Below are 11858 nucleotides of genomic sequence, written 5' to 3' on the forward strand. Positions count from 1 at the left end.
GTTTGAGGGGCGGGCCGCGGCATGGCCAAGGAGGGCCGCGGCCCTTAGTGGATTTTTGGCCAGAAATGGCTTTTTGGCTTAGGAATTCAAGCCTTAGGCCTCGGGGTCGATCCTACTACCCGGTTTAGTAGTATTTGATGTCTCGGAGGCTAGGTTTTGGTTTGGGAACCTTTTAATATTCATTTTATTGATGATATCCTATATTTTTGGTTATGAATAGGTGACCGTTAAAGGACCAAAGGACTGATCGTTCTCAAAGGTCGTTTCTTTTATTAATTCTTGCTCGAACCCAAGGTAAGAAAACTGCACCCCATATGTGACATGCATGGTTGTGATTGAGGCATGCTGGATGATTAAGTGTGATGCGTGTGATGCACAAGAAAAATGTGATTAGGGCATGCCATGAACGATGAATATGAGATTGGTCAGAGCTTGAGTCTCTGTGTTTGTGCATGATCATAATTATGCTAGCAACTGTTTAGTAAGCATGTTGAATGCCCTATTCTTGGATAATTGGCATATGATACATATTGATAGCATTGCTTACTTGTGCATGGTACTGACTAATTAGTCAGATTTGGCAAAGGTGCTAGTATCAACTGTGAAGCTGTGACTCATTAATCAGGTTCGGCAGTGGTACTGGGCACTGGTCACGTTGCACTGACTCATTAGTCAGAACGGCCTTAGCGTGTATCACGCAAGCCAACAGAGATTAGATCTAATCGACTTTCAGCATTGAATGACTCAAAGAGCATTAATGCCAGATTGACCTCAAGTTTGAGGAACTTTATAAGCGCTTGAAGGCTAGTGGCTTACCTAGCAGCCATTCTTCCATTTGAATTAGTGACTTACTTGTCAGTCACTTAGTATGGTTTACCAGAACCTATTGAAGGCTAGAGGCTTACCCAACAGCCACCCTTCCATTTGAATTAGTGACTCGCTTGTCGGTCACTCAGCATGGTTTATCGGAACCTCAAGTGTTGCGACACTCATCTGATTAGGATTGACTTGATAGTCCTCCAATCGAAAGGCTAGGATTTCTTATCCTGGATACCCCAGCATTGTTTGAGGTCATTTGCATGCTTGAATAAAGCTATGTTTGCTAGGCATGCCAGATATGGTTTGATATCATGATATGACTGTTTATGAGCATATGAGTTTTCTTGCTGGGCTTCGGCTCACGGGTGCTTTGTGGTGCAGGTAAAGGCAAAAGGAAGCTGGGCCATCCTTGAGTTGGAGAGCTTAGGTGATGATGTGTACATTTGCAGCTGCTCGACCAATACTTGGGCGAGGTTTGAAAGTGGAACTAGGGCTGAACCCTGTTTTGCTGCTTAGAACGGACTGTTGTAAATATTCTCTTGTAATAGACTCTGAAATGATATTTTTGGGATCCCAATGTATACAGTAAACGTTCTAGTGAAACGTTATATCTTAACCAAAGTTTTTAACCCCTAAACCGCTAATCATGCTTAGCTACACGTTTATGGCCAAACGACTCGATTAGCGAGTTTAGCACTGTTTGCAATGTGCACTGTAGCGGTCCCTGGAGTTGGGGCGTTACATCCACAAACCCAGAAGATGCATTTAAGCTGGGTTTGTGCTATTTGATAGAGGGGGTACTGAATGCCCCAGAGAAGACAACAACGATATGGGGAGATTCCCTGAGGATGGTTGAGGATATTGATTACTTTTTCAAGTATCCTTGGGGGAAGTTGTCATTTAAGAAGGTTAGCAAAGGCCTTCAAAAGGACATGAAGAAGCAATTGAAACACTATGCGGAGAAGAAGAAAGAGGGGTCAAGAAAAAAACAGAAGGAGGCGAAGTATAGTTTCACTTGCTATGCACCCGCGCTTCTTTACTGGGCTTTTGAGGCCATGCCTTCTCTCGGGAGTAAGTTCGGTGAGAACAGTGGGAATCAGATTCCCAGGATTCTCAGCTGGGCTACGAAGACTAATATCACTATTTCGACAGCTCTGTTGGCTCCTATATTCGCCAATCGTCGAGTAAGTTCCATTTTATCTTGTTAAATGTCACAAATTAATTGATTAACGATTTATTTTATTTAAGTTTTTCTGACACATGTTATTCAACTATGCAGTTAGTGGTATTTTCCATGCTGAAGCCACGTCTCGGTGAGGTAGTCTACTACAATAGCCTCCCAGAAGTTGATTCCAGGTTATTCCCTGAGTTGGAGGCTGGGACTGCAGTGGATGAAGTAGTGGTACCTGAGAACGAGGCAGAGAAGCTAGCAGAAGTTGCAAAGGAAGCCTCCATTTTTTATGAGGATGTCTCGAGGGTTGATGAGGGCACTTCACAGGCCTGTGCAACTTCATCTAGTCAGGTTGCCCAGCCTAATTATGAGCAACTTCTGCAGAGGCTCAAGAGGGTTGAGGAGGGCCAGGCAACCTTACTACAGAATCAGACCACGATCATGGCTCATCAGACCACGATCATGGCTCAGTTGGCGCAGGTGCTTTCACTGGTCTCAGGTCGATCCACCGACGTAAAATCAGATACAGAGTCTGATATCTTGCTTGCAGACTACGAGCGCGGTGACCAACCCTCCACTCCACAGGCCCAGACATCTGTAGCTCCCAGTGATGCTGACAGTCCCAGTGTACGAGTACTGCAGCCCGAGGAGGCAGCTGGCCTTGAAGTTGTTAGTAAGAAACGCAGGCCCAAGCGTTTTGATGACTTCACCGACCCAACAAAGAAGGTCAGACTAGATAAACAGGGGCTAGTGTTAGAAAATGAAAATCAGAGGTTAATTACTTGTTACGGTTTTGTCTATTTACTCTGAACAGCTGTAAAGAATTTGTTAGCATTAGTGGTCCCCCTTTGTAATCCTTCTAGGCAGGTTGTTAGAATTGTCAGAGAATATTCTTTGTATTCCGTGTATTGCCAATCATCAGGTTGTTATGATTTTATTTCTAGAATATTCTGTACTCCACACACATTCATTATAAATACAATTCTCTGGCTCATAATTCAAATGAGTTGAGTTTTATATTTTCTGCTACTGGTTTATATATATTCTAGTTTTTAAACTTGGTATCAGACGCCAGTACGAGACGTGTCTCTTCCATGGCCGACGACAAGCAATCTTCTCCCTCCGGTGTCCCAGCTGCGTCGGTAGGTGCTGACTCCAGCCAGCATTCCTCTGTTTCTCGACCTGTGCTTAGTAGCCATGCTCAGCCTCCACATCACGGTACCCTTGTGCCTCAGGTGGGGAGTACATTAACCCAACCTTTTGCTTTAAAACTTGACCGTCATAACTTCTCTGTATGGAAAACTATGGTTTCGGCCATTGTTCGTGGCCATCACTTAGATGGATATCTAACCGGCACTAAGGTGAAACCAGCCGAGTTTCTTTCTTCTGATATTGCAGGTGGTGATAATGTTGTGAACCCAGAGTTTGAGACCTGGATAATCCATGATCAACTCTTGTTAGGGTGGCTCTATGGCTCTATGACTGAGAGCATAGCCACGGAAGTTATGAGCTGTGACACCTCAGCAGCTCTTTGGACAGCCTTGGAAACTTTGTTTGGTGCACACTCACGCTCAAAGATGGATGAGGTGCGCACAAAAATTCAAACCGTTCGAAAAGGAGGCCTTACTATGAGTGAGTATCTTCGACAAAAGCGTCAATGGGCGGATGTGCTCACGCTTGCTGGAGAACCATATCCTGAAAAACAGCTTGTAGCAAACGTTCTGTCCGGCTTGGATATGGAGTACATATCGATAGTGGTCCTCATTGAAGCTCGACCCACAACATCTTGGCAGGAGCTCCAAGACATCCTTCTCAGTTTTGATAGCAAGATGGAACGCTTAAGTGCCATTTCTGGTTCACAAAAAGCCCCGGGTGCTGCATGTGCTCTTGCTGCCACCACTGCCATTACAGCAAATATGGCTACTACTCGACCCGTTACAAATGGCAGGAACAACTCACAATATTACTCTGGAAATGGCAATGGAAATCGAGGCACTTCGAGTACTTTCTGAGGTGGAGGCAGCCGTGCACGTGGTCGAGGAGGTCGGAGTGGTAGTAATTCTAAACCCACATGTCAAGTATGTGGACGATATGGGCATTCCGCTGCGTATTGCTACAATCGTTATGATGAGGCGTATATGGGTGCGGTACCACAGAACAACTCTCACAAAACTACTCAGGGAGCCTCGGCATTTGTTGCAACACTAGAGATGGTAGATGATGGTGTGTGGTACGCTGACAGTGGAGCAACAAACCATGTGACAGCTGAACTTGCAAATCTGAATCTGAAAAATGAGTATACTGGTAAGGAACAATTAACAGTCGGTAATGGGCAAAAACTCACAATTGCTCATGTTGGTCAAAGCTCTCTTCCCTCTACCTCCAGTCATAAATTGCTCCTCAATGATGTTTTACATGTTCCTAATATTACCAAAAATTTACTCAGTATCTCCAAACTCATTTCAGACAATAATGTCTCTGTTGAATTTTTCCCTTTTGGTTGTGTTGTGAAGGACCTAGTAACAAGGAGGGCTCTTCTTCAAGGGAAGCTTAAAGAGGGTCTCTACCAGCTTGGGAATATCAAAGGCTTACAGAATCGGTCATCACCAAAGGTCCCCAAAACTGAGCCCATTTTCTTTACTGGTTTAGTCTCAAAATTCAAAGAAAGCCAACATGTTGTTGAGCCCTTTTACTCTTCAATCAAGGACAAGTGGCATAGGAGGTTAGGCCACCCGTCCAGTAAAATCTTACATCTTGTTTTGAGCCAAGTTAATGTAAAACAAGTGTCGAATGAAAAAGAAACATTTTGTGAAGCATGTCAATTTGGTAAGTCTCATGCTCTACCCCATGCCTCAAATCAAAATCGAGCCACACAACCATTAGCCTTAGTTCACACGGACCTTTGGGGCCCTGCACCAGTCATGTCAAACACTAATTATAGGTTCTACATTCATTTTGTTGATGATTATAGTCGTTACACATGGATATATCCCCTCAAGGCCAAATCCGAGGCTGTCACGGCTTTCATTCAGTTTAAAAATTATGCTGAAAACCAATTTGAAAAGAAAATTAAGGCCTTGCGTACTGACTGGGGGGGAGAATTTCAAGCTTTCACTAAACATATTGTAGATAGTGGCATAGACTTCCAACACTCATGTCCTCACACCTCTGCACAAAATGGGAGAGCAGAAAGAAAACATAGGCATATTGTAGAAATGGGGTTAACACTTTTGGCTCAAGCAAGCATGCCACTAAAATATTGGTGGGATGCTTTCCAAACATCGGTTTACCTTATTAATCGTTTACTTACCCCTGTGCTTCAAAATAAGTCCCCATTTGAGGTGTTATATTCTAAAAAGCCTGACTATCAATTCCTAAAAATATTTGGCTCAGCATGTTATCCATGTGTTAGACCTTACCAAACACATAAATTTCAGTACCACTCAATTAAATGTGTTAACCTTGGCTATAGTGATCATCATAGGGGGTATAAATTCCTAAGTACAACTGGTAGACTCTATATCTCAAGAAATGTCATTTTCAATGAGAATGATTTTCCCTTTAAGTCAGGTTTTTTAAACAATTTCAAACCTGAACAAGAAATTCAGGTCACTGTCCCATATTGGACTGCCTCTTTTGGCTCCTTTCAGACTCAATCTTCCTCTTGTGTTGCTCAACCTCACATCCAACATACAGCTGGTAGTACCCTTGCATCTCAGCACCCTGAAGAAGAGACCCCCACGACCACAAATCAGGTACAATCTGATTCTACAAACTCTTATTTTTCTGCTGAACCTGATATATATCAGCAAGAGCCCGAATATTTGAGTAATGAAAATTCTGATATTTTAGCTCAGTCAGATGTTGTGGTCCCTGCCGCACCAAAGATACCCTCTCACCCTATGACAACCAGATCCAAAGCTGGTATATTTAAACCCAAGGTTTATGTTGGAGAATCACAGTGGCACTATGATGATGAGGAGCCGTATACTGTGCAGCAAGCTCTTGCTCACCAAGGCTGGAAACAAGCAATGTTAGAGGAGTTACAAGCACTTGAAAGCAATGATACATGGACTTTGGTTCCCAAAAGTCCAGACATGAATATTATTGGAAGTAAATGGGTGTTCAAAGTGAAGAAGAATTCAGATGGTTCGGTTCAAAGATTGAAAGCTCGATTAGTGGCGAAAGGCTTCAATCAACGGCCCGGGATCGATTTCGGCGAAACTTACAGCCCCGTGATTAAAGCCTCTACAGTTAGAATTGTGCTCTCAATAGCTGTATCACGATCTTGGGACATAAGACAGCTAGACATTAACAATGCTTTCCTTAATGGAAAACTAGAGGAGGATGTGTTTATGAGTCAACCCCAAGGCTTTGTTCAACAAGAAAAGTCAGACTTTGTATGCAAACTCTCAAAATCCTTATATGGGCTAAGACAAGCCCCAAGGGCCTGGTATGATCGACTAAAGAATACTCTTACTAGCTGGGGTTTCAGAAATTCTAAGGCCGACTCATCCCTCTTCTTCTACAAAACACCAACTTTGATCATTATGGTGCTCATCTATGTCGACGACATCATTGTTACAGGTAATAACACCGAAAAACTGCAGCAATTCACTTCAAAATTGCATGATGCTTTTGCTTTGAAAGATTTGGGACCACTTCATTACTTTCCAGGTATTGAAGTTCATAGAGATATAACTGGCCTTTACCTTAGTCAAGCTAAGTATATAAAGGAGCTACTTACAAGAACAGGGATGACTCACTTAAAGACATGCACAACGCCTATGACAGTGGGCAGGGCGTTATCAAAGTCTGATGGGGAACCTCTTGAGAATCCAACAATGTACCGAAGTGTTATTGGTGGTCTCCAGTACCTTACTCATACAAGGCCGGATTTATCCTTTGCTATAAACAAATTGAGTCAGTTTTTGCAAGCTCCTACAACCTCTCATTGGTGTGCAGCAAAAAGAATTTTAAGGTATCTAAAGGGAACACTACACCATGGTCTTCACATCAAATACTCTGATAGTTTGGGAATCACAGGGTATTGCGACGCCGACTGGGCATGCTGTCTAGATGATAGGAAAAGTGTGGCTGGCTATTGTGTTTATTTGGGAGATACTTTGGTGTCATGGTCATCTAAAAAGCAAGTCGTAGTGTCTCGGTCTAGCACTGAATCAGAATACAGAGCTCTTGCCCATGTAGCTGCCGAGATTTCATGGACTCAGTCGCTACTCAGTGAGATCGATTTTCCTATGCCTCACACTCCGATAATATGGTGCAACAATATGGGAGCAAGTGCGTTAGCTACAAACCCGGTCTATCATGCTAGAACAAAGCATATAGAATTGGATGTTCATTTTGTCAGAGATAAAGTGTTAAAGAAGGAACTGCAAGTCAGATATGTTCTGTCGCATGATCAAATCACGGATTGCTTAACAAAGAGCCTCACTCATCATCGGTTTCATTTTCTTAGTGACAAACTTAGAGTGGTTGAAACCCCACTCAGTTTGAGAGGGGCTGTTAGAAAATGAAAATCAGAGGTTAATTACTTGTTACGGTTTTGTCTATTTACTCTGAATAGCTGTAAAGAATTTGTTAGCATTAGTGGTCCCCCTTTGTAATCCTTCTAGGCAGGTTGTTAGAATTGTCAGAGAATATTCTTTGTATTCCGTGTATTGCCAATCATCAGGTTGTTATGATTTTATTTCTAGAATATTCTGTACTCCACACACATTCATTATAAATACAATTCTCTGGCTCATAATTCAAATGAGCTGAGTTGTATATTTTCTGCTACTGGTTTATATATATTCTAGTTTTTAAACTGCTAGTTGCTGAACCACTGAGGAAGTGTGACCCACAGCAGGAGAAGAGCTTCCATAGGTGGATCGTCGGGAAGATCGACAATAAGAGAGACCGCAACGTGTATACTGGGACGCACGGTGTGGCATGGTTCTTACAGTTACACACAGTCCAGACTTGGCTTTGGGATTCGGTATGTAAATTACATTCATGTTTTCAATTCAATCTTAAAATATATTGATGGTACTAACGAATTTTTATGTTTTTTTAGCATATTGATGCCGCTTTGCACATGCTACGCCGCCGACGCCACTTTTACCATGCTGCATTTCGGCAGGATGCTGCGATCATGAACACCACCTTCCCCCAGGTGTGCCTAGGTCGTTGGAATCATTTCAGAGAGACCGGCACTAAGTATACATGGGACGACGATGTGCTGAGAATGTTGAAGGGCGATGATAATCAATTCCTTGTATCATGGAAAAATGTGAGTGAAGTATATTTTGCCTTGCACGTCGAGAAAGCCGCACATTGGATCGCCATTGAAGTCTCCATTCCAACGTGGTGCATCAACGTTTATGATTCCAACCATAGCGTGCTCAGTCCCGCTCTGATGGAGGAAGCGATCAAGCCTTGGTGCTTATTGTTGCCTTCGTTGTTATGGTTTTCTGGCATGTTTGACGACCACGAGGACCTCCAGGTATATCCTGAGCAGAATGCAAAGCCTTTCTCATATTGTCATATTCCTCCAGAGGAGTGTCCTCAGACTAAGACAAGGTATTCCCCTATTTAATTAGTGGATTTTGAAATTTGAAAATTAAAGTTATTTTTATCTTTTATTAACACAAAATCGATTATATGCAGTGGGGATTGTGGTATGTTTGCCATCAAACATATCGAGCATCTGGTTGCCAGGCTACCACTCGATACTGTTATCGATGAGAACATCCAGCATTTCAGGACCAAGTGGTGTGTGGACCTGTTCTATCAGAATTTTGCCCCGTGATGCTCTTTACATTTTTGTCTTACACATCTTGTATAGTATACCATATAGTTAGCTTTGTATATTATTTTTTTCCAAACAATATTTTTGAAAAAGTTATTAAATAAAAAAATATTAAATTCACATAATGTGTCTGCCTCGACATCCAAACACACAAAGTATTAGACGAAGTATTCCATATGATAAATGTAGCAAAATCAATTAAATAATTACACAACACAATATTTTAAATCCTAGCCTTACATGACTTCCTATTGTGTCCACTACCACCACATCTGCTACACTTACGTGGCTTGACAATCTTTTCCCCGCGTGAAGCATAGCGATTTGTCTTTCGCCTACCCACTTTCTGTTTCCTAGGCCTTCCTACGGGGGTTTTCTCAGCGGGGACGCCGACAACCGTATCTCTGATGTGATCAAGGATTACCCATTCATCCTCATTCCCAACAGGGTAAATAGTATCTTTATAAGTGTCCTTCAATGCCTCGATTCTATAGTAAGGGAAACACAATGAGTAAATGTTTATGCTTCTTTTTCTGGCTGCAGCAAAAGCATGTACACAGGGTATCCCAATGGTTTGGAACATGCCACAAGAGCATGATTTTGTGGCCAAGTTCACCTCACCATCACCATTACCATCAACCACAAGAAATTCGGGATGACCAAGGACTTGGACATCTAAAAAGATTGCTTTATCACCTATTTGCTTCAAATCCTTTTCCATCTCAGGTGATAACACTGTTGTTGCTTTTGCAGCTCTTTCACGTCTATCTGCAAACCAAGACTGAAGAGTGAATCTTATGAATTCAAGAAACGTGGCGACTGGAAAGCTCCTTGCCTCCTTGGTCTTATTGTTAAAGCTTTCTGCGTAGTTACTCGTCATGATATTGTATCGGTTACTAGGAAAATAAGCACTACTCCGCCTTTCAAAGCCAATTCCCTCTAGATATTGAGCAATGGGCGGATCAATTACCTTAATCTTGTCAAAGAACTTGTGAAATTACGTTCTTCGAAATGCGTACGCTGCACACCCCATGATGTCTTGCACGTGGTCAGTTTTGAATTTTGCCACAACATTCATACAAATATGATGGTAACATGCACTGTGATACGCATCTGGGAACACAAGCTCCAAAGCATGATTAATGCTTTTATGCCTGTCCGATACAAAAACAAGGTTCTCAACGTCCCCTATGGCTTCCTTCAATTTTCTCATGAAATAAGTCCAAGAGTTATGGTTCTCACTGTCCACCAATGCAAATGCAATTGGAAACAATTGGTTGTTTGCATCCAACGCAACAGCACAGAGCATGTGGCCACCATACTTATTCTTCAAGAATGTGCCATCCACACAAAGTACAGGACGATAGTACTGGTAACCACACCTAGAAACACCAAGGGAAAAGAAGCAATACAAGAAACGACCATCTTCTGCTACAAAATCAGTAATTGTACCTGGGTTCTTATGCTCCAACTGACACAGGTATCTAGGTAACTTGGAGTATGATTCCTCAGGTGTCCCTCTGACATACATAAGAGCCTTTTCTCTGCATCTCCACGCCTTCTCATAGCTCATTTCAACCCCAAAATGGTGCTTCATGTCCTCCCTTATGTTTTTTGCCATGTACCGAGTACCATCGGTAGCAAATTTCCTCTTGATTAGGTGCCCAACAACCCACGGTGATGCTTGACGGTGGTCCTTATCTCGAATTTATTATGAGCAAGTGTGTACTTCGTTGTATAAAGTAATCTCGAACATTTCATATCGCATTTTTTTCTTACCCCTTAATCTCCAACCACAATCAGGATCCTTGCAGGTAATGTACCACACATCAGTCCCAGATTTCTTCACCATAAACTCAAAATTATTCTTCATCGCAAATATGGATGCTTTGGTTTTCAATTCAAGCTTGTTCTGAAAGAACTTCCCAAGGTGCAATTCTCCTGAAGCTTTGCTGGTTGAGGAATGATGTTGATTTGAGGCCTCTATATCCTCTTTGGTGAACATGGGAGCACTCCATGTTCTACGATCTTCACCTAAGTCCAATGGAGAACTCCATCTAAAACTATCATCGGTTCTACTTGGACCTGGATGACTACTGCTGGTCCCAGGTGTTTGCCGATCTTCTATTCTACGCTCTTCATCTACCATAACATCTGAACTCTGTGTTGGAAAATCTGCCCTAACATCTGGCCCACCAAGATCTGTTGCATCAGCAACAGGATCGTCGTTGACATAAGGTTCGTAGCCATAGGGATCGTACTCCGCCGTGTCATGCACATATGAAGGATCTCTAACCGGGATATCATCATGGACTATGACATCTGGATTTGTCTCGGGAACACATGTTCCAACATCACCTTGAGTTCCTTTGAAACCATGACATGGAGGAGAAATGTTCTCTTCAAATCGAACTTCTTTATTAACGCTGGCATAAGTCGATGCATTTCTTACACCTCCCTTCTTAATCAATGTGACACATAGAGGAATGAGCTTCTTTACAGATTTTGATGCTAACCCAATGAATGCACGCACATGCCTATCATTTTTTATAATGGTAGGTTTGACGGATTGTGATAGGCATGTGTACGGGACCTCAATTTTCAAGTCATGCACACATTTATCAACTTCAAGCTCATCGTACAGAATGTCAAGCAGTTGCTCATATGTCACACCCTTGTCCACGGGCAGAACTTGATTTTCAGCATCTCTGAAAATCCAATCCCTATTTTCGAGTTCCCAAACACCATTGAATGCAACAAATACGGAAACAGTCGAATCTGCAAAAAAAACAAAAAAAAAAGGTCAAAAAGTTAAACTACATCATAAAACAGAAAATATCGATTTCTATCGATATATGTCGAGTCCTATCGAGGTCACACATATCGAGTTTTATCGAGTACAGTCGATGACTATCGAGGCAAGCAATCCAATTAAACTCTTATACACCTATCGAGTACAATCGAGTACAATCGAGGCAAACAATCCAATTAAACTCTTATACACCTATCAAGTTTTATTGAGTACAATCGATTACAATCGAGTTTTTAAATCCA

General features: G+C 42.2%; 1 protein-coding gene across 1 annotated transcript; it reads left to right on the forward strand.

Annotated features, from left to right (window-relative positions):
- The first annotated feature begins 3084 nt into the window (after positions 1 to 3084).
- Positions 3085 to 4002, forward strand: LOC133780651 (uncharacterized). The gene has a single exon (XM_062220256.1). The coding sequence runs from the start codon at positions 3085 to 3087 to the stop codon at positions 4000 to 4002; it is 918 nt and encodes a 305-aa protein (XP_062076240.1).
- The last annotated feature ends 7856 nt before the right edge of the window (positions 4003 to 11858 follow it).

Source organism: Humulus lupulus, chromosome 1 (assembly GCF_963169125.1).
Source record: "Humulus lupulus chromosome 1, drHumLupu1.1, whole genome shotgun sequence".
NCBI lineage: Eukaryota > Viridiplantae > Streptophyta > Magnoliopsida > Rosales > Cannabaceae > Humulus > Humulus lupulus.

Bases quoted from the DNA above. Each gene is read 5' to 3' on its own strand.
- LOC133780651 (XM_062220256.1), top strand. From the start codon at position 3,085: ATGGCCGACGACAAGCAATCTTCTCCCTCCGGTGTCCCAGCTGCGTCG.